The sequence below is a fragment of the Magnolia sinica genome, chromosome 4 (assembly GCF_029962835.1).
Source record: "Magnolia sinica isolate HGM2019 chromosome 4, MsV1, whole genome shotgun sequence".
NCBI classification, from domain to species: domain Eukaryota; kingdom Viridiplantae; phylum Streptophyta; class Magnoliopsida; order Magnoliales; family Magnoliaceae; genus Magnolia; species Magnolia sinica.
This window is the reverse complement of record NC_080576.1, coordinates 105,841,340-105,865,911: the sequence shown is the minus strand read 5'-3', so window position 1 is coordinate 105,865,911 and position 24,572 is coordinate 105,841,340. Positions and strand designations below refer to the sequence as shown.

Genomic DNA, 24,572 nt, shown 5'->3' with positions numbered 1-24,572 from the left:
TAAAAGAAGTAATTCAAATCATAGGTGGACCATATCACAGGAAATATCTGTGATTGAATTCCCACAATTAAAAACTTCAAGGGCCATATGAATGTTTATACGCCATCCAACCCTCTGATAATGCCACAAAGACCCGAATGAAGAGACTACACAAAGATCAAATTGATCCAAACTTCTGTGGCTCATCAAAAGTTTTTAACGGTCGAGTAGCACTATTTTCTATATTATGGGCCACTGGAGATTTGGATGTGCTTCAATCTTTAATTTTAAAATCATGATCTAAAATGAATTTAAAAACGAATGGACAGTGTTGATATGAGGATTTGATCCAAAACTTTGAAGCGCATGAGAAGTTTTTAATGATCGATTACTACTATTCCGGTACTATGGTCTACTGCTTTATTTTTAAGATCATGACCTAAATCGAATTTTAGAAACGGATGGACGGCATGGAACAAGGCACATACATCACGGTGGGCCCCACAGTCGGGGATCCCACCCGGAAGCGGATTGGCTGGTGTACCACACACCAGCTATATAGTGGTGTAGGTAAGTGTCGCGCGAAGACGAGCGGAAGCCGATTGGCTGGTGTACCTCACGCCAGCTATATAGTTGCTGTAGATACGTGTCGTGCGAAGACGAGCTCCGAGTTGTATGAACGGTTCAAGGAGATGAAAGTTACATGGCCTCCACAGTGATGTATTTATTATATCTACACCGTTCATCTAATTTTAGAGATCATTTTAGAGCATTATCCAAAATATAAATCATATCCAAATATCATATGGACCACACCATAAACAGCAGCGGAGATCATAATTTTCACAATTAAATAATTCATAGGGCCCACCATAACGTTTATTTTTCATCCAATCTGTTCATAAGGTCACAAATACCTGAATTAAGAGGAAAAACAAATTTCATATTAATGCAAACTTTTTTTTTACCCCAAAAAGGGTTTCAATGGTAGATGTTCAATCCCCCACTGCTTTTTGCAGTGTGGTCTACTTGATAGTTAGATCTATCTTGTTTTTTTGTCTCAAACCTTAAGACAAGCATGGATGGGCGGTTTGGTTATAACACATACCGCATGATCCGACCCATAGAACTTGCCGACGTCAATACAACAACTATATAGCTGGTGTGAGGTACACCAGCCAATCTATTTCCATCCCACCCACCTCCGGATTTGGGGATCCACCGAAGCCACGCCCTCCGTTAGGGCGATGTTGACAGTTGGAGCTGTACACGAGCAGCCTAAGCTCGGTAACTCACTCGACTCGGCTCGTAAAAGCTCAACTCAACTCAGATCGAAACGTTGTTCGAACCAAGTTGAACCATATTTTGGACGCTCGGAACATTTTGAGTTGAGTCCGAGCTGGACGTAGCTCAACTCGGTATTAAGCTCGACTCGGCTCGGCTCGGCTCAACTTTAAGTTAGTATATAAAGGATTTTTAAAAAACCCTACTTAGTCACTCAACCCTACCTAGTATGCCCAAACCAGCAACCTTACCCATTCTCCATTCCTTTCGCCCAAATCGCCCCATTTCTCCCTCTAAATCGCTCAAATTGGCCGTCCATCCAGCTATATTTCCTTCTTCTAGTGACTGTCTGACAACATTTCTTTCTCCCAGTGTCTGTCCAGACGAGCATTTCCTTCTTCCAGCATCTGTCCGGACGAGCTCCGCCCAATACTCTTCGCCTAGTGACATTCCCTCTTCCAGCGTCTGTCCGGACGAGCTTCTCTTCGAAACTGAGTCCTATCCTCCACTCTCTCCATTTTTTCCGGCTGTTCGAGTAGCGGAACCCATCCGACCAGCGACCACTGGCCGGGCTTGAACTTGGCTCGAACCGAGCACGAATTGCTGTTCCGAGCTCGAAGGCCGAGCCGAGCCGAGCACGAGCTGGGCAAAGCTTGGCTCGACTCGACTCATGTACACCTCTATTGATAGTGGTACGTTGGCCAATCCTACATCGATTCACTAGATGTCGCTGATGTGGATTCCGAGCAGGGTTCTTTGGGCTCACTGTAATGTAAATGTTTTATCCACGCCGTTCATAGTTTTTGTCAGATCATTTTAAGATATTTTATGAAACATGAGTTAGATCCAAGGCTTAAGTGGACCACAAAGTGAGGCTTGAACGTCCACCATTAAAAACTTATTGAGAGCTTGAGAAGTTTCAGATCAAGCTGATATTTGTGTTTTCGCTTCATCCATGTCTACATGACCTTATGAATAGGGTGGATGGTAAAAAAACATCACGGTGGCCCTTAGAAAGGTTTCAACAGTACGGTAAGCTTGGACGGGCGTAGTAAGTGCCTGTTTGATTTGTGAAGTAAATGGGAATTAGCTGGGAAATAAGTAATAATTACTTACCAACGAATTGCCCCTCATTTCCTGTGCGCTGATGTTGACGGCGTAGCCTTTTTGGCGTTAAAATCAAGGATGGCTGTGAAAGGAATATAGGGCCCACTGTGATGTCCATGATGTATCAACACCGTTCATCCTGTATGTCAGCCTCATTTAGGTCATGAACTCAAAAATGAGGTAGATCAAAAGTTCCAGTGGACCACACCACAGGAAACAGTGGAAATTTAATGTTTACCGTATAAAAATTTTGTGGCGCTTAGATGTTTTGGCTGAAGCTGATATTTGTGTTTATCCCTTATCAATTTTAGACTTACCCCCTAAAATCTTCTGATAAAATAGATGGACGGTGTAGATATGTCATACACATCACAGTGGGGTCCACAAATGCAAGTCAACTTTTTTGGACCAATTTTCGAGGCGGAATTGCATTTGAAAATCCAAACAGGAGAAGAGATAATAATGAACTTTTGCAAGGGTATTTCCCAATTCCCTTGAAATCAAACAGGCCCTTGGTGTGGTCCACTGAAGTGGTATACCTACTTCATTTTTTGGATCATACCTTAAAATGATATTAGAAAATCAATGAACTGCATGGATAAAACCCTTACATCACTTTGACGCAATCCACGTCCGATTCGGTCTCCTGTAGGGCTGTACACGATCCAGGCTAGCCTGGTTAACTCGCTCGACTTGGCTTGAAAAAGCCTGACTCGGCCCAACCCGGAACTGAGTTCGGTTCGGGATGGGTCATTTTCTTTAGCTTGAAACTGAGTTCGACTCGGTCCGAAACTTGACTCGAGCTAGCCTTGGCTCAGCCACTAGCTAACTCCAGCTCGAATTCAACTTGGTCCTCAAGCTTGACTGGCCAGCTCGGCTCGGTTCGGTCAATTGTTTGGGCCGATTCGAGTCGAGTTCAAGCCAAAATCAAGCTTTTGCGGCATTTTCATAAACACATGCAATGCACTTTCAACTTTTTCACTTTATGTAAAATAGGAGTAGCTGTTTATAAGTATTTCATCAAACAAGCAACATCATAATCAATGAAAAGTGGTATTTATTTCATATACATACCTTCCTTGCCACTAGTTGACGCTGCGTTGAGTCATTTCATCAAACACTTGGTGAGTAACATCAATGTCAAAGTAACCGAGTCACCGAACAAGTTTGATATGAGCTAGGGTTCGAATTGAGTCAAGTTGAGCTCGGGCAAGCTCAAACTCAGTTTGAAATTTTTTCGAGTTAAAAAAATCAGCTCAACTTGGCTTAAACTCAACTTTGAACCGAGTTGAATCAAGCTTTTTCGAGTCGAGCGAACTAACTGAGCTAACTCAGTTCGTGTACACCCCTATTTGTTAGAAATTCATTACAACTCATTTGTTTTGTGAGCTCATTTGATCACATGATACAAAAATGATATGGATTGGAAACTCAAGTGGGACACATGGGAGAGAAATTTGGGAGAGGGAATGGCTATCATTGGAGCCTTTCTAGCTCGGCCTTAATGTAAATATGCCATCCAAACCATTTATAAGGTTATTTGCATGGGATAAAGTGAAAACATCGAAGACTTGGCCTGATATAAAACTTTTGTGGCCATACGAATGTTGAAACGTTGGTCACTAGATGCTATTATTTTCTCTCATGTGGCTTACTTGAGTTTTTTATCTTCTTATTTTATGTATAATATATTATGTTGAGCTTGAAAAACAGATGGGCATGATAAATTTTTCAAAAATATTATGGTGAGCCCCACCTAGCATCTCAGCTCAGGAAAATTTACTGCCAAATGCTTTGGCAGGAAATCAGCATCCAATATACGAATGGCTAAATTAAATAAGCCCGAATTCAATTTGCACGGTATGCTGGATGTGGATTTGTGTAAACTTCGTGGGCCTAATGTGATGCATGTGTTTTATCCAATCTGTACAACTGATTTTTCAGCTTATTTTCGGGCATGGGTAAATAATCGAAGCATATTCAATCTGATCAAGTGGACCACGCTACATGAACAGTGGAGTAATGATGTCCATTGTTTAGATTATGTTTATTTGTCATCCAACCTATTCATGAGGTCACACAAATATAGATGAACGGATTACACAAATATCAGCTTGATCCAAAACTTCCGTGGTCCCAAAAAAATTTCAACGGTAGGCATTCAATTCCCATTGAGCTTTGGATATCTTTCAATTGTGGGCTCATGCCCAAAAATGAGCTTAAAAAACAGATTGACGGCATGGATAAGGCACGCATCATGGTGGGTCCCACAGAGTTTACTCAGCAAGCTAATCCGATCCGTCTATTTCTGTTAAACACCCATTCCCTTCCTACGCAACTGGCACCTGGCAATCAGACAAATCTGATCTTTCGATCTAAGTCATGTATCTTCATTGCAAATAGTCAAATACGCGTATGAGCGGCATGGATCTCCTGTACGTGCTTGGATAACACACGTGAGTGATGATTCCAAAAAAGACTAATTATTCCACCTGCGTATAACGGTCAGACAGCTGCCAATTTCTATAACGGTCAGGCACCTGGCAATCAGACAAATCTGATCTTTCGATCTAAGTCATGTATCTTCATTGCAAATAGTCAAATACGCGTATGAGCGGCATGGATCTCCTGTACGTGCTTGGATAACACACGTGAGCGATGATTCCAAAAAAGACTAATTATTCCACCTGCGTATAACGGTCAGACAGCTGCCAATTTCTATTAAATGACCGAGATACCCTTAACGGTTCAGTGATTTTTATACGAGTCCGGTTTCCTTTTTTTTCTCTCCGAAAACCACTGCCTCCTTCCCTCTCTCTGAAAACCTGTCGCTCCCTCCCCGTCACTCTCACTCTCTCTCTCTCTGAAAACCTCCCCCCCCCTCCCCCCTCTCTCTGAAACCCCTTTTCATCTCTGTCATCGCCATTGGAAGATTGATGCAGGGGTACCGTAGGTGCGTAGTGCACCAGTCTCTGTCTCCGTCTCTGTCTTGCCTCTCTCATTTCCATCCATCCTCTCTCTCCCTCTCTCTTCCTTCTAGGGTTCTAGAAATTCTCTCCATTTCTCTCGTTCGTATGATTATCACATCCTTTTTTTCCCGATTGCAATCCATTTCATTATTGGTTTTGGTTGCAGACAATGGAAACGATTGTTCACGGCTAGGATCGATCCTCACCTCGAAGGGCGTGGGACATCTTGATCAACCGAGGTATCGGCTGCAGGTCATGCGTTAGGTATGGCAATCTACTGCATTTCGTCATCCGCGGCCTGGAGATTTGTAATCAATGAAATCCCCCTTGCATCTAGAAAGGTTTGCTGAATCCACGCACTTGTATGGGGCCCTGCCCCTGCACTCAAGCACACACGCCAATTTGATGCACGCATGTGAGAATGGAGGTTTCCCTGAAGTGGGTCACACTGATTAGACCTCCTGTCTTTTATTTTCCATGAAGGATGTTGTGTCTAGAAGCTTGAAGATTAGCAAAACCAAGAGAAGTATTCGATGTTTTAATAGAATTAGAGCTGGGTAGATGAAGTGGATGAAGTGGATGATTAGGAGACTTCTCGGAGCGATTTGTTTCGCTGCCTTAGTACAAATATATATAGATGTCAGGCTTAAGTAGATGATTAGGAGACTACTCGGAGCGATTTGTTTCGCTGCCTTAGTTCTGTTGTACAATAGGATGGAGGGATGATGAAGATGTTTTAATAGAAATAGAGCTGGGTAGATGAAGTGGAGATATGCCTCTGTAGTAATGTGTGATCACTGCATCCCATAAAAATTTAGGTGAATTTTATAAGATACTATTCTATCGGCTGTGTTAATGACGCAGAGTTCAGAAACTGACTAGAGATTGGTGGATGTGGAGATGGGGATTTTGAGATTGATGTGTGGGATGACTAAGAAGGATAGAATTAAGAATGGAGTCATCTGAAACAATTGAATAATTCCAATAAGAGGTGAAATGAGGGATAGCTGGTTGAGATGGCTCGACCATGTGAAATGAGGACCAGGAACGACTTAGTTGACACTTGACAGGTGAGGAAGGGATGTTGAGTAGGGTTGAAGAGCTTGGAAAGAGGATGAAAAGAATATCTAAAAAGGACTCGGGAGTTTGATCACTTTCCGAGGATAGGGCCTTAGACAGCAATGATTGGCAAAACAGGATGGTTACTTTTGAACTCAAATAGCTTGGATGATGATGTGACAATGATGGCAAATCTCTCGAATTTATCCTGTCTCCTAGCTTAAATGCTATAATTTATTCATCAAATGGCTTCATCATCTTGGAATTAGGCAATACCATAATATTTAAAATTTACTGTGCAAAACTTTCACATCATTGAAGAGTTCGATGGCTTTGTAATTTCATGAAGCTTGGAGACTTGCAATTCAGATTTGTCAAGTTACACATTACTACTCTAATAGGATGTCCTTTGTGAAATTTGCAACTTTACTACTTACTAGTTACTACTGATGTCCTTTTGTCATGCTCTTAGGCAAGCTCATCATATGGTTGAGTCCTTCCCAAAAGGGGAATACGACCATCTATTCTATTTTCCTAGTGCAGTCTTTGAATCCCATGTGATTTCTTTTGCCTCTTCTTTTAACAAAGTGCTCTTATCTGTTCCAAAAAAAAGAGGAAAAAGAAGTCATAGGAGCCACAGTTTCAGTAGAAATGAATTGAGCCACAGCCATCGTCATTACAAAAAAAATAAATAAAAATCTGGCCGCATCCATCCCAACTCAGTGCATCATCTGGTCATGCAAACCACAGAAAACCCAAAACCTCATCAAAGTTTTGATAATGTTGCCTTCCCCAACTTGCTAAATGTGTGCATGCACGTCCATTGATCAGATCATTGACATGGTGTTTATTTATTTATTTATTCATTGACATGGTGTTTATTTATTTATTTTAAATGAAGGAATGAGAGGTTTTGTTGCATTGGTAACAGTGGGGAGCCCTCCTTCAAGGGTCTCTTTTTATCTGCTTCTAGCTCATAGTTGGGAACGAAGATGGCAACAAAGAAGATTTCCATTTCTTAGTTTGAAAGGGAGTTGCAGTTTCCTTCTTACTATGTGGATGGCTGATTTTTGTCTTTGCATAATACACCATGGCACCATATTATAACCCTGCCGTTGGTTACATCCATGTAACAATAGTACACCATGTTATATATATATATATATATATAATTGAAACCATACATTTTCCTAACATGTTTGTATGGCTGGCTCTATAAATTATATTGCAAGTGCGCTGCTCTTTCTAAATGAATATTTAAACCCTCTCTCTCTCTCTCTCACACACACACACACTAATTGACTCATCTGCGTTTGTTGTTTAGTTGGTGGAAATGGTTCTAAATACTCATGGTCACAAATTGAGAATCTCCACACACATTTCTAATTGACTCATCTGTGTTTGTTGTGTAGTTGGTGGAAACAGTTCTAAATAGTCATGGCCACGGAATTGAGGATGCCATTGAGAGTCTCAATACACTTTACCTTGGTGATGTCTCTGCAAAAAATGAATCTTCGGGCCATGATTCTATGGTCATTGCAAACAGCAATGCGGTTCAAGGTCAGAAACAGATTCCATATTGTATAGTATGGTTTTCTTTCATTTTATTTCTCAAATAGATTTATGAAGCTAATTCTTGTCATGTATAGAACATGTATAGGCACTTTTATCCTCAGAACTCATGTTTGTGCTGGTGGCTGTTGTGCTTATTTGCCAGGTCATGATAATACTCAAACATCTGAGCAGAAGGTTAAAGCGACACATAATGACAATTCACATGTCAAATTTGGTGTCCCTGAAAATGGGTCATCTTGGGTGGATATTTTTATACAAGAGATGATGAATTCATCAGCTCTTCATGATGCACGTGTTCGTGCGATGAGAATGTTGGAGGCTTTTGAAAGGAGTGTAATTGGTAACTACAGGCAATCAGAGGAGGTAATTTAAATTGTTTTAATTAATTTCTGTCGTCTAGGAATTGGCCACTCTTTCTTTTATTTCATATTAACAGACGTTGCCTTGATTGTGGCAATTTGCATAGAACAGCATGAAATCGCTTCACTGAAAGAGCAATGGCAGATCTTGCTAAGGGACAACCAGATCCTGAAAAGAGCTGTTGCCATTCAACACGAGAGGAATTTGGAACAGGAGGACAAGGTGAAGGAAGTGCAACAGCTGAAACATGTGATCGGCCAGTACCAAGAACAAGTCCGGACTTTGGAGGTAATCATGCTTGGCCCATTTATGGAATCTTACACTCACTTTCATTTCTTTGCGGCTATCGTACGCTACAACTTCCCCATATATTGTAGCTTCCTCACATGCTTTTGCAGTCGCATGGCTACTCTGTTGAAGCCATGTTGGATGCTGGATCGCCTGCATTTTTTAACTAAATAGCATTTCTGAATGCTTGTATAGTATACATCAACAACCTGAATAAACCCGATTTTACCTTCTTTTTTTTCTCATGTTTTTTGGGCTTCATGCACCTCATACGAGCATGCAGGCACGCACAGATGCATGATTGTTTGAGGCCCTTAATATTTCACTGTGGAAGAGGAAAATGGATGGTGTATGCTGTGATTGAATAACATGTTCACAGAACAGCCTGCAACATGATAGTGACTAGGTCATGGGACCAGCACCTACTAGTAAGCACGGGTGTACTAAGCAGATCCATACTTGATTAGATGGTGGGCCCTGCTGTTTGATTACCAGATCACGAACCAGCAGTTTTCTATCTCATATTCACCATTTAATCTGTGCATAGAGTGTTCTTTAAAGCCCACCCATGTATACAAGGCCACCCCTCTAAACCTGTACATGAAGAGCATTTGAATATTTAGATGACCTGGCCAAAAAATAAAGTTGGTGAGCTCATCAGGTGGGCTACAATATTAGAAACATCCAGATTGATTGCCAAGAGTGGACCAATTATGTTTCAGCATTTGTTTCTTAAAACCGCAACCTACATGATAAGGGGACTGGTCCTACCTGGATTAGGGCATCTACACTAGGACTTGGACAATGAACTTCTTCGATACCATACTCGTGCTGGCATATGTTCTAGCATGTAGACAGTTTGCTACACGTGTGTGGGCGTAGGGTAAATCTATTGTATCATCATCACTTAAGCCTTATCCCAATTAAGTAGGGTTGGCTACATGAATCTGTTTCTGCCATTCTACTCAACCAAGGGCCATACCTTCAGGTAGACCATAGGTCATCATGTAAATCTATTTGTATACACAGGATATGTTCTGGGTTGCTTGTGATCAACTCTTAGGGCCTGTTTGGATTTGGGCAAAAGTTGTGTCAGGACTAGTGATCCATGACATGCTGTCAAGGCTAGCTGGTCATGGACATGCTGTAGTGGCTAGTTGTTCTTTCCCTTGGATCATGGACAGGATAGATTGCAGCACTTGGGGTGATTAAAGATTGGTTGGTGGCACATATGCCACATTTCTTAGTGCTTGAAGATTGATTGTGGCACAAATGCACTTGTGATGAGATGCATTTGATCACATGGTAGAAAAGTTTTTTTATTATTTATTTTTATTATTTATTTTTTTATTTTTTATTTTTAAAGAGATGCACTAGGATGATCACATGCATGCCACATTGAAGCATCCCATGCATGTGCATGGATAAGTGCGATCCTTGTGTGCTGAAACTATAAAGTGTGCTTAGACGGGTAGTTCCACCTCTCCACCAGAGACAAACTGGAACCATTGTCTAACAGTCACACATCCATGACTAGTCCAAAATTGCATCGGTTCCGTGCATTAGGGGTTTGACAAACCATGGACATGTACCATTGTCTGTGACTACTAGTTGGTACACAGCTTTGCCAAATCCAAGCAGCCACTTAGGGCCTGTGTAATCTGTCCACATCTGTTATCTCTCTGCTCGTCATGGAATGACTTTTAGTGCCTATTTGGATAGAGGTAAACCCCAATTTCTGTTTATTTATTTGAATGGACTGGAATCCACAAGAAGTCTGGTGCATTGGGATTTGGGTCAGGTGTTGCATTAGGCATTTCAGTAACAGTGCTTTTTCCTGCATCATATTGATGTTCTTATAACTAGATGTACTTGAGTTGTACAACCCAAGAGATGAAAATTCAATCAAGGCAGTAATAGCAAAGGCTAATGTTATTCTTGAATATAATGGTTTGTATTCTTTACTTGGAATCTGCTATTTTCTATTGTGGGATTTGACTGGCTTTGAGGAATCTCGTGTTGATTAATGATTTTTACTCCCAGGAAGGGATTATGAGACAAGAAACTACAGTTTTGAGTGAGTGAACCAAGCTATGGATGAACAGCTTGCAACGGTAGGTTTCTACTCAGGTCTTTCTTTGATGCTTAATGTTCAACATTCATTCATTTTGCTCTGTTAGATTCTGGTAGTACTATTTTTCTTGCAGAGAAGTTTCTGCAAGCATCACCCTAAGCTATATTAGAAAATGTGCTAGGGTTTTCTGAGATGGATTTTGTAACATCTGCTAATTCTAAATCCTATGGAAAAATGCTGCTTTGGAACATGTTCATTGAGTGGAAATTCATTATATTGGTGGCTGACTAGCTTCTTAGTGTTTGAGTGGTATCTATGGTTTTTTCTTTTTTCCCTTCGTTTTCTACAAAGAAAAAAGAAGCCAGCATTGGGAATGAGTAGAGCAGGTCCCCAGAATTATGGTGTCCCTGATTATGTAGTGGCAATTTTGTTCTCTGTTGGCTAAAAGAAGGCCTAGAATTTTTTTATACTTTCTTTCCAAAGGCCTAGAAATCTTAGCATTATGTTGTTATTTGAGGAAAGAAGGCTTGGTATTAGTTCCATCTATGTGAATGGGGCTGTTGACCTCAGTTGCACGTAAAGGAAGAGGGAGTTCATTTGTGGGAGCTGGGAAGCAGCAATCTTAAAGTTCAGGAAATTGAATGCAAGAAGTGCGTACTTAGAAATAATTGTCCACCTTCCAGTAGATTTACCTTTAAAGATGTCCGTTACTCCGATGTAACTGATTATAATCACTGAGTTAATGTAATGTGTATGAAAAGTTGTTTTAACTGAAAATCATTAACTCTTGCTGCTCGTTGCGGCGAAGCTATATATAGTTAAAACTTGTTCAATAAATCCATTGAAACAAAGAACTATCAAAATAACATGTCTAGATTGACTCAAGCTCTCAAAATAACCCCATCTTTTATGTCTTGGAGCTCCACTTTGATTCAAAAACCTAATTGAACTTTGCTTTGCACTTTTTGCTCCTTTGAGTCATTTGGTTTCTGTAGCCAGATCCTCTCTTGTCACATAGTTCTGATAGAGAGTAGGATTGCCATTCCAAGCCCTGTTTTCCCCTTTGCAAGATTTTTGTTTTTCAATTGGCTCCAACTCCCAACCTAGGGTTCTTTTGTGCCTGTCATTGGTTTTGAGTCCCTCTTCCCAATAAAGAAGTTCAAAGAATACCATGAGATCAGAAATGTTGATGTTGCTGTTATGCTGAGCCTCGCCAGCTACATCGAAGATCGTTGGTGAATTTGCTCTAGATGAAGCATGATCTGCATAAATTTTTCATCTTACTATAGCTACTAAGAGGACTTTGCATCCACTCATCTCCTCGAGGAGGGCCAGTCTTCATTCCTGACTTCCATAACATTCTTCATCCTCTGCTTCAATAAAAATAATGGAGACTCCCAAGTTAGTAGCCCTCTGCAAGGGTTTCAGAGGACTATAAGTTATAGTGCTCCTAGTTGCATTTAGTTGCACTGGGACACTTGGACTATTTGATTCATCTATCTAGATGGTTCACTAGGTCCAATGCACATTTTAATGGGCAACTATGTAGAGCATCACACCAAACTGACAAATATTAACCTTTTGATCAATGCTCTTTAATATTGGTGGTCAAAATCATTTACACAAATAGGTCTAGTCAGCAATTTGATCCATCTATTTGTTAGAGACCATCATAGATTGCTTGTGATTCTAAAGAATCACTTTTGTTGGGCAATAGTAGTAGCCACCCTTCCCATGGCTTGGAAAAAAGGATGACTATAGAAGATAACCAAATCAAGGGTGGATTGGATAATCGGCTCAGTGCAATTTTTGCATGGTAGCCTTAGAAATATTATCTGGAGTTAATGGACAGTTCATATTAATCGATTGGACCATCTAAGATGCAACCAGGAGCACTGTTACTTGTAGTGCTTTGAGAGGGTTGGGGCATTTCTCTTTATATAAAATGATGAAAATAATGAATGCCCCAAATCAAACGCAGGTAAGGAAACTAGCTTAGACAACCATGAAAATACTGAAAATGGTTCCAAGGTGCTTTTAAAACCAAATATGATATGATCTTCCTGGAACAATAATGAAACTAGATGTAGTAGTGAGAGTAAATACTTTTGCATTTAACTCCCAACATTTTTGTATTATTTATATTTTTGACGTTCATCATCATCATCATCTAAGTCTTATATTTTTTACATTGTTGGAGTATTTATATCCTTGAATACTAAAGCTTCCAATAAACAGTCCTAGCAAGAGGGTATGAAGAGTTGTTTGAAGTGTTTTTGGAATTTCCTCACACGATTACTTTTAGCAGTTGACATCCCAAAAATTACCTACAAGCACTAGGGAAATTAGACTAAGCCTCTCGAGTATTATGATTTACTAGTTAAAAAAGGAAAAAAACTACGAAACAAATGGATGGTTTCTCAATTTAATTTGTCGAGGGACTATTCCCAGGAAGACAATCGGCCATATTGCACCAAATAAAAAAGAAGAAGAAATGGATTGGGAAATATTACATGGCCCCATGAGATCTTTACAAAAAACAAGTTGTACTCTTGCATTGGATGTATAACGCCATGGATTGACTATTCAGAAAACCGGTTTCACTGTGATGTAGAATTCACTAACTTACAGGTTTTCTTCTACTCCTAGTAATACAAGTATCAGCTAGACTTGCTACTGACAACCTTCATAAACACTCAATGGTCCTTCCAAGCATCTGTCTTCTCCACCACGTTTTGCTTGCTTTAGCTGCCATATGCCATGATAGTTATATATATATATATATATATAGAGGTTCATTCACTTATTGCATGTTTTCTTTTTATTTTTTGGTTCAGTGTTAGATCTTTGTGGCAAACAGATGGTACTCTTATGCTGGATGTGTTTTGCCATAGACTGAGTGCTCAGAAAGGTTAGTTTCAATATGACTTAGAATTCATTTAATTACAGGTTTCTATCTGCCTCTAATAATAAAAATATGACGTAGACAACTAAGATTATATTAGCAACATTTTGCTTGCTTTTCCTCTTGTAGACCATATTGCCAGTGTTTCGGTTTTTCCTTCTACATTTGGTTGCCTTTGGGCATGTTAAATGATTTTCAATCATAAGAACCCTTCATATGATTGGGCCCCTTTTAAATGATCCAAAGCCTTCCTATGATTGTGGTTGTTTTCAGTGATACTAAGCATTGGCATCCTACAATATGTTCATCAATCTGATCGGTACATGTTTTACAAACTTTGTTCAATGCCACATGCACCAAAGTCAATAGTTTGGGCAAGTTCTTACAGATTCAACGTTAAAATGATAGGTTGGGGCACATGCCACCACTGATATAGCTAGGTTTGCACTCAACACTTCCAAAATGCTAGTATGATTGGGGGGCATTATCCTAGTTGTAAAAAATTTACATGAAAGGGCTTATTCTCATGATCCAAATTGTTCACATGAATGGGGACCCTTTTATATGATCTAAACTACTTGCATTATTGAGCCCATTTTAAATAATTGAAACCATTCATATGTTTAGGACCCTAGTCAGTGATACAAATCGTTTATATGGTTGGGCTAGTTTTCAGTGATCCAACTGTTCATATGATTGGGACCTATTTTCAGTGATCCAAACTGTTCGTATGATTGGGCCTATTTTTAGTGATCGACTCAACCTACTTTATTTGATTAAACCATTCATATGACTGTGCTCATTTTAATGATTGAAACCATTCATATGACTAGGGCTGTATTAAGTGATCCAAATAATTAATATTGTTGGGTCAGTCTTCTAGTATCAAAGTCGTTCATATAATTGGGCCAATCCAAACCATTCATACACCAAGATCTGTATTTTTTGATCAAAGTCATTGACATGGTTGGGTTAGTTTCCAGTGATCCAACCCATTTGCATGGTTGGGCCTATTTTCAGTGGTCCAAACTGTTCATATGACTTGGGCTGTTTAATACATTCTAAACTGCTTTGTTTGAATGAGCTCATTCTAAATGATTCAAACCAGTCATATGACTAGGCCCATACTTGGTGATCCAAATCGTTATATGGAGGGCTAGCTTTTAGTTATCCAAAAAATTCATATGATTAGGACTGTTTTTAGTGATCCTAATTGTTCTTATGAATTGGGTCATTCTATGATTAAACTGTTGATCTGATTTTAATGATATAAACCGTTCATATTGCTAGGCCTGTATTTAGTGATCTGAATTGTTAATATGGTTGCGCAAAGCTTTCATGATCCAAGCCGTTTATATGATTGGGCAAATCCAAACCGTTTATATACCCAAATAGGTATTCAACGATTGAAGTCGTTAATATTGTTGGGCCAGTTTCCAATGATCTAACCTGTTTACATGGTTCAATGTATTTTTAGCGATTTAATCTGTTCATATGACTCGGCCCGTTTTAGCCATCTAAAATGTTTTATTTGGAATGGATGCGCTCATTCTGAATGATCCAAACCATTCATATGACTAGACTGGTCCTCAATGATACAAAAATTAATATGGAGGGACTAGTGTTCTAAACCATTCATATGATGGGTGGTCTTTTTAGTGAACCTAACTGATTGTATGACTTGACTCATTTTCTACAAACAAATTGCTCAAATGACTGATCTCATTAAAATGATCCAAACCATTCATGACTAGGCTCTCACATTAAGCGGTCCAAATTGTTAATATGTTTGGGCTAGTCTTTCATGCTCTAAGTCGTTCATATGATTGGGCCAAACCAAACAATTAATATACCTAAGCCCTTGCTTAGCGATCTAAGTCGTTAATATGGTTTGACCAATTTTCAGTGATTCAACCCGCTCACATGATTGGGGCTATTTTCAATAATTCAAAATGTGGGGCTATTTTCAGTAATTCAAATTGTTTGTATGACTCGGCTGTTGTCTAAATCGTTGTTTGTATTAGTTCATTCTAAATGATCCGAAGCATTCGTATAACTACGCTCGTACTTAGTGCTCCAAATTGTTAATATGGAGAACTAGTTTTTGGTGCTAAAAAAACCATTCATACGATTGAGACTATTTTTTTTTTTTGTGATCCATGCCAGATAAGTCAGCCCTTTTTCTACATTTGAAACAGTTTTGGTTGGAAGTTCTCGTCCTGAATGATCCAAACAATTCATATGTCTAGGTTCGTACTTGATGTTCCAAATCGTTAATGCGGATGGTTAGTTTTTCTGTGACCTATACCATTGATATGATTGGGGGACTGTTTCTTGTGATCCCAAGTTTGTACTCAGTGTTCCAAATCGTTAATGAGAGGAGGGTTAGTTTTCCATGACCTATACCATTGATATGATTGGGGGACTATTTCTAGTGATCCTAATTGTTCGAATGACTTTAGCCCATTTTGAATGATCCAACAGTTTATATGACTGAGCCTATTTTAATGATCCAAACATTCATATATGACTTGGCCCATCTTAAGTAATCAAAATCATGCATATAGTTGGGTCAGTCTTCCTTCATTCAAGTTGTTCATAGGATTGGGCCAATCATATAAACAAAGTTGTATCTAGAGATCCAAGTTGTGAATATGGTTGGGTAAGTCTTCCTTCATTCAAGTTGTTCATACGATTGGGCCAATCATATAAACAAAATTGTATCTAGAGATCCAAGTTGTTAATATGGTTGTGCCAATTTCTAGTGACTCAAGCCGACTGCATGGTATGGTTGTGCCAATTTCCAGTGACTCAATTTGACTGCATGGTTGGGTCTATATATTTTTTTTGAGAACAATTCATACGTCTAGGCCCATACTCGGTGTTCAAAATCGTTAATGTCAAGGACTAGTTTTTAATAATCTATATCATTCATATGATTTGGATTATTTTTGGTAGTCCAAATTGTTCGTATGACTTGGTCCGTTTTCTATGACCGTCCATATGAATGGACTCATTTTGATAATCCAAATAATTCATATGACTAGGCCTGTAATATTGATCTCAATCATTAATATGGTTGGGCTAATCTTATCTACGCTGTTTATATGATTGGGCTAGTTGTATACCAGTCCCGTATTTAGCAAAATCCTGTAGGTTAGTATGGTTCCATTGTTTCAACCCATATACATGGTTGGCCTATTTTCAATGATCCTAACCATTCACAGGACTCGTCCAGTTTCCTGAATTTTAGATTGTTTTGTTTGGATGAGCTTATTATGAATGATTCAAACCATTCATAAGACCAGGCCCGTGTTCAGTGATCCAAATCGGTAAAGTGAAGAGCTAGTTTTCAGTGATCCATACCATTCATTGTTTCAACCCATTTACATGGTTGGCCTTTTTCAGTGATCCTAACTGTTCATAGGACTCGTCTAGTCTTATGAATTTTAGACTGTTTTGTTTGGATGAGCTTATTTTGAATGATTCAAACCATTCATAAGACTAGGGCCGTACTCAGTGATCCAAATCAATAAAGTGAAGAACTAGTTTTTGGTGATCCATAGTCAATCTCATCTGAGGCCTGGTTAGGCCTATTTTTCGTGATCCAAACTTTACATATGACTCATCCATTTTTGTGAATTCTAGAATGTTTTGTTTGGATGAACTCATTATCAATGATTTGAACCTTTCATATGACTAGGTCCGTACTCTGTGATCCAAATCACTAATGTGAAAGGCTATTTTCAAGCGATTTATACCATTCATATGATTGCAAGACTATTTCTAGTGATCCTGATTGTTCTTATGACTTGGTCCATTGTTTATGATCAAACTATTCATATGAATGAGCTCATTTTAATGATCCAAACATTCACATGACTCGGCTTGTATTAAGAGATCTAAATCGTTAGGCCTTACTCTTGCTCAGGTGGTAGACTCTTAGGAGTTTCAACACCTGGTCAAGGGTTCGAGTACCCATAGGTGGTGAAATTCGTGTGGGGGTATGTGTGCTTGTGTTAAAAAAAAAAGTTGATCTAAATCGTTAATATGGTTTGGCCAGTCTTCCATCATCTAAGTCGTTCATATGATTGGGCCATTTTCAAATCACTAATGTGAAGGGCTATTTTCAAGCGATTTATACCATTCATATGATTGCGAGACTATTTCTAGTGATCTTGATTGTTCTTATGACTTGGCCCATTGTTTATGATCAAACTATTCATATGAATGAGCTCATTTTAATGATCCAAACGTTCATATGACTAGGCTTGTATTAAGTGATCTAAATCGTTAATATGGTTTGGCCAGTCTTCCATCATCTAAGTCGTTCATACGATTGGGCCATTTTCAAATCACTAATGTGAAGGGCTATTTTCAAGCGATTTATACAATTCATATGATTGCGAGACTATTTCTAGTGATCTTGATTGTTCTTATGACTCGGCCCATTGTTTATGATCAAACTATTCATATGAATGAGCTCATTTTAATGATCCAAACATTCATATGACTAGGCTTGCATTAAGTGATCTAAATCGTTAATATGGTTTGGCCAATCTTCCATCATCTAAGTCGTTCATATGATTGGGCCAATTGTATACTCAGACTCACATTTAATGATCCAAGTTGTGAATATGGTTGGACTGATTTCTGGTAGCTTAAGTTGGTTGGGCGTATGAATGCATGGTTGGGCGTATTTTTAGTGATCCATGCATGTAAGATGAGAAGGGTTGTTTTCTATATTTAAAATTATTTTGTTTGGAAGAAGAAATTATCAATGATGCAAACAATTTATATGGCTAGGCTCGTACTCAATGTTACAAATCGTTAATGTGGAGGGCTAGTTAATGGAAGCCACAAATAAATGTGGGAATCCAGATCTATCTGTGATTTTGTGGGTTCTAGGGGAATGTGAGTTTGGACACAAGGACCTCGGCCAATGGAGAGAAGTGTTTTATGGATCTTAGTGCCCAAATTTTGATTTTTCTACTAGTGGGTTGTGGTATCCATGAAATGTATATTAGTTATCTTATACGAGGGGACCAACGAGTTAAGATGGAATGTCTCCACCATCGGGCTCAATGAGATGCTGGTGCCTATTCCCTACCGCATATTAGAGTTTGAATATTGACGATATGCATGTCCTTGTGGTTGGAATTGGTTGAGCACTTGCATTGGAGGATCAACGTCGAGTCTTGGACAAAGAAACCGACCATGCCTGGATTGGATCAACTTGATGTATACTAGCTTTAACTAGTCTTTAGATATGAGGTTGTATTAGGACTCCAACCCTAGTGTTGTGTGCTTTGGCTCAACCCTACAAGGTTACGTTAGTGATTGACATATGGGTGTGGCAGGGTGTGTACGTTGCGGCATGGTATAAGAAGCCTACATGTTCGAAAATGGGATCTACTGGTTACATTGAGGAAATTTTTGTGGCTTAGATCTTAGTGATTGGATCATCCATCAAGTGGTTTTTTAGCCGGGCCCGGCGCTGAATTTTTTTTAAATGTTTAATCGAAGGTTTTTAAATGTTGATCTTTCGTTTTTTGTCGTTAAGAGTGTTTTATCACGCTTGATGGATATCTGATATGTAAGATCTTGTGGTACAAATCTTGGGATTGGCATGGATATTGGTCAAGAATGGATGCCACTTGTTAGTAGAGGGACTTGGTCAATTTGGGTGTGTAGATAAGGTTGGGTTTACTTTCTTATGGCGTAGGGCATTACCAATGTCATTAGTGATGAGGAATACTATAAGGGGTGCTCTCCTTTGAAACCTTAACTCCTTATAGATAAATATGGCTCGGCCCATTTTCTAGTGATCCCCGAACAGTTCATATGGCTAGGCTTGATTGTTGATCCAAATCATTACCATGGTGTGGCCAGCCTAATTTAAGTCGTTCATGTAGTTGGGCCACTAATATAACATGTCCCCATATGTAGCGAGGGTAGGAGGTTAATATGGTTCCAATGATTCAACCTATATACACGGCTGGGCCTATTTTCAGTGACCTAAACTGTTTGAATGAGTCATCCAATTTATGAATTATAGACCGTTTTGTTTGGATGAACTCGTTATCAATTATTCGAACATTTATGGCGATCCTAGTTGTTCTTATGACTCGGTCATCATCTATCATCAAATTGTCCACATCGTAGCTCATTCTATTCATCCAAACGTCAATATGACTAGGTCGAAATTAATCGATCTAGATCGTCAATATGGTCGGCCCATATTCTAGTGATCCTCGAACAATTCATATGGCTCGGCTTGATTATTGATCCAAATCATTACCATGTTTCGGCCAGCCTAATTTAAGTCATTTATGTAGTTGGGCCAGTCACATACCATGTCTCGTATGTAGCGAGGATAGGAGGTTAATATGGTTCCAATGATTCAACCTATATACACGGCTGGGCCTATTTTCAGTGATCTAAACTGTTTGAATGAGTGATCCAATTTATGAATTATAGACCGTTTTGTTTGGATGAACTCGTTATCAGTTATTAGAACCGTTCATATGACTAGACCCGTACTCAATGACTGAATCGACAATGTAAAGGGCTAGTTTTCAATGATTAGTTTGAATGAGTCATCCAATTTATGAATTATAGACCGTTTTGTTTGGATGAACTCATTATCAATGATTCGAACCTTTCATATGACTAGGGTGGGATTCAGTGATTCAAATCGGCAATGTGAAGGCTAATTCCAAGCGACTATTACCATTCATATGATTGCGGGACTATTTCTAGTGATCACAATTGTTCTCATGACTCGGCCCATTTTCTAGTGATCCTCGAACAGTTCATATGGCTAGGCTTGATTGTTGATCCAAATTATTACCATGGTGTGGCCAGCCTAATTTAAGTCGTTCATGTAGTTGGGCCACTGATATAACATGTCCCCGTATGTAGCATCGGTAGGAGGTTAATATGGTTCCAATGATTCAACCTATATACACGGCTGGGCGTATTTTCAGTGACCTAAACTGTTTGAATGAGTCATCCAATTTATGAATTATAGACCGTTTTGTTTGGATGAACTCGTTATAAATTATTCGAACCGTTCATATGACTAGACCCGTACTCAATGATCCAAATCGGCAATGTAAAGGGCTAGTTTTCAGTGATTTATACCATTCATATGATCAGGGGACCATTTATGGCGATCCTAGTTGTTCTTATGACTCGGTCATCATCTATCATCAAATTGTCCACATCATAGCTCATTCTATTCATCCAAACATCAATATGACTAGGTCGAAATTAATTGATCTAGATCGTCAATATGGTCGGCCCATATTCTAGTGATCCCCGAACAATTCATATGGCTCGGCTTGATTATTGATCCAAATCATTACCATGTTTCAGCCAGCCTAATTTAAGTCGTTTATGTAGTTGGGCCAGTCACATACCATGTCTCGTATGTAGCGAGGATAGGAGGTTAATATGGTTCCAATGATTCAACCTATATACACGGCTGGGCCTATTTTCAGTGATCTAAACTGTTTGAATGAGTGATCCAATTTATGAATTATAGACCGTTTTGTTTGGATGAACTCGTTATCAGTTATTAGAACCGTTCATATGACTAGACCCGTACTCAATGACTGAATCGACAATGTAAAGGGCTAGTTTTCAGTGATTAGTTTGAATGAGTCTTCCAATTTATGAATTATAGACCGTTTTGTTTGGATGAACTCATTATCAATGATTCGAACCTTTCATATGACTAGGGCCGGATTCAGTGATTCAAATCGGCATTGTGAAGGGCTAATTCCAAGCGACTATTACCATTCATATGATTGCGGGACTATTTCTAGTGATCACAATTGTTCTCATGACTCGGCCCATTTTCTAGTGATCCTCGAACAGTTCATATGGCTAGGCTTGATTGTTGATCCAAATTATTACCATGGTGTGGCCAGCCTAATTTAAGTCGTTCATGTAGTTGGGCCACTGATATAACATGTCCCCGTATGTAGCATCGGTAGGAGGTTAATATGGTTCCATTGATTCAACCTATATACACGGCTGGGCGTATTTTCAGTGACCTAAACTGTTTGAATGAGTCATCCAATTTACGAATTATAGACCGTTTTGTTTGGATGAACTCGTTATAAATTATTCGAACCGTTCATATGACTAGACCCGTACTCAATGATCCAAATCGGCAATGTAAAGGGCTAGTTTTCAGTGATTTATACCATTCATATGATCAGGGGACCATTTATGGCGATCCTAGTTGTTCTTATGACTCGGTCATCATCTATCATCAAATTGTCCACATCATAGATCATTCTATTCATCCAAACGTCAATATGACTAGGTCGAAATTAATTGATCTAGATCGTCAATATGGTCGGCCCATATTCTAGTGATCCCCGAACAATTCATATGGCTCGGCTTGATTATTGATCCAAATCATTACCATGTTTCAGCCAGCCTAATTTAAGTCGTTTATGTAGTTGGGCCAGTCACATACCATGTCTCGTATGTAGCGAGGATAGGAGGTTAATATGGTTCCAATGATTCAACCTATATACACGGCTGGGCCTATTTTCAGTGATCTAAACTGTTTGAATGAGTGATCCAATTTATGAATTATAGACCGTTTTGTTTGGATGAACTCGTTATCAGTTATTAGAACCGTTCATATGACTAGACCCGTACTCAATGACTGAATCGACAATGTAAATGGCTAGTTTTCAGTGATTAGTTTGAATGAGTCATCCAATTTATGAATTATAGACCGTTTTGTTTGGATGAACTCATTATCAATGATTCGAACTTTTCATATGACTAGGGCCGGATTCAGTGATTCAAATCGGCAATGTGAAGGGCTAATTCCAAGCGAGTATTACCATTTATATGATTGCGGGACTATTTCTAGTGATCCCAATTGTTCTAATGACTCGGCCCAGTTTCTAGTGATCCCCGAACAGTTCATATGGCTAGGCTTGATTGTTGATCCAAACCATTACCATGGTGTGGCCAGCCTAATTTAAGTCGTTCATGTAGTTGGGCCACTGATATAACATGTCCCCGTATATAGCGAGGGTTGGAGGTTAATATGGTTCCAATGATTCAACCTATATACCCGACTGGGCGTATTTTCAGTGACCTAAACTGTTTGAATGAGTGATCCAATTTATGAATTATAGACCATTTTGTTTGGATGAACTCGTTATCAATTATTCGAACCGTTCATATGACTAGACCCGTACTCAATGATCCAAATCGGCAATGTAAATGGCTAGTTTTCAGTGATTTATAACATTCATATGATCAGGGGACCATTTATGGCGATCCTAGTTGTTCTTATGACTCGGTCATCATCTATCATCAAATTGTCCACATCATAGCTAATTCTATTCATCCAAACATCAATATGACTAGGTCGAAATTAATTGATCTAGATCGTCAATATGGTCGGCCCATATTCCAGTGATCCCCGAACAATTCATATGGCTCGGCTTGATTATTGATCCAAATCATTACCATGTTGCGGCCAACCTAATTTAAGTCGTTTATGTAGTTGGGCCAGGCACATACCATGTCTCGTATGTAGCGAGGATTGGAGGTTAATATGGTTCCAATGATTCAACCTATATACACGGCTGGGCCTATTTTCAGTGATCTAAACTGTTTGAATGAGTGATCCAATTTATGAATTATAGACCGTTTTGTTTGGATGAACTCGTTATCAATTATTCGAACCGTTCATATGACTAGACCCCGTACTCAATGATCCAAATCGGCAATGTAAAGGGCTAGTTTTCAGTGATTAGTTTGAATGAGTCTTCCAATTTATGAATTATAGACCGTTTTGTTTGGATGAACTCATTATCAATGATTCGAACCTTTCATATGACTAGGGCCGGATTCAGTGATTCAAATCGGCAATGTGAAGGGCTAATTCCAAGCGACTATTACCATTCATATGATTGCGGGACTATTTCTAGTGATCCCGATTGTTCTCATGACTAGGCCCATTTTCTAGTGATCCCCGAACAGTTCATATGGCTAGGCTTGATTGTTGATCCAAATCATTACCATGGTGTGGCCAGCCTAATTTAAGTCGTTCATGTAGTTGGGCCACTGATATAACATGTCCCCGTATGTAGCGAGGGTAGGAGGTTAATATGGTTCCAATGATTCAACCTATATACACGGCTGGGCGTATTGTCAGTGACCTAAACTATTTGAATGAGTCATCCAATTTATGAATTATAGACCGTTTTGTTTGGATGAACTCGTTATCAATTATTCGAACCGTTCATATGACTAGACCCCGTACTCAATGATCCAAATCGGCAATGTAAAGGGCTAGTTTTCAGTGATTTATACCATTCATATGATCAGGGGACCATTTATGGCGATCCTAGTTGTTCTTATGACTCGGTCATCATCTATCATCAAATTGTCCACATCATAGCTCATTCTATTCATCCAAACATCAATATGACTAGGTCGAAATTAATTGATCTAGATCGTCAATATGGTCGGCCCATATTCTAGTGATCCCCGAACAATTCATATGGCTCGGCTTGATTATTGATCCAAATCATTACCATGTTGCGGCCAGCCTAATTTAAGTCGTTTATGTAGTTGGGCCAGTCACATACCATGTCTCGTATGTAGCGAGGATAGGAGGTTAATATGGTTCCAATGATTCAACCTATATACACGGCTGGGCCTATTTTCAGTGATCTAAACTGTTTGAAAGAGTGATCCAATTTATGAATTATAGACCGTTTTGTTTGGATGAACTCGTTATCAGTTATTCGAACCGTTCATATGACTAGACCCGTACTCAATGACTGAATCGGCAATGTAAAGGGCTAGTTTTCAGTGATTAGTTTGAATGAGTCATCCAATTTATGAATTATAGACCGTTTTGTTTGGATGAACTCATTATCAATGATTCGAACCTTTCATATGACTAGGGCCGGATTCAGTG

General features: G+C 39.1%; 1 protein-coding gene across 6 annotated transcripts in view; it reads left to right on the top strand.

The window, feature by feature from the left end:
- The first annotated feature begins 5,211 nt into the window (after positions 1-5,211).
- Positions 5,212-24,572, top strand: part of LOC131243654 (uncharacterized) — a 55,215-nt gene continuing 35,854 nt past the window's right edge. For 2 of the 6 annotated variants that reach the window (XR_009170159.1, XR_009170158.1), the window contains exons 1-7: positions 5,212-5,323; positions 5,506-5,603; positions 7,811-7,958; positions 8,116-8,336; positions 8,445-8,621; positions 10,665-10,735; positions 13,533-13,606. Coding sequence is in view for 3 of the 6 variants with exons in the window: in XM_058243146.1 (XP_058099129.1) it covers positions 7,928-7,958; positions 8,116-8,336; positions 8,445-8,621; positions 8,732-8,791 (489 nt within the window). In the remaining 3 variants the exon portion in view is untranslated. Of the gene's footprint in view, positions 5,324-5,505; positions 5,604-7,810; positions 7,959-8,115; positions 8,337-8,444; positions 8,622-8,731; positions 8,851-10,664; positions 10,736-13,532; positions 13,729-24,572 lie in introns of those variants that run through there. The other 4 variants (XR_009170160.1, XM_058243149.1, XM_058243147.1 and 1 more) reach the window with 4 other exon arrangements.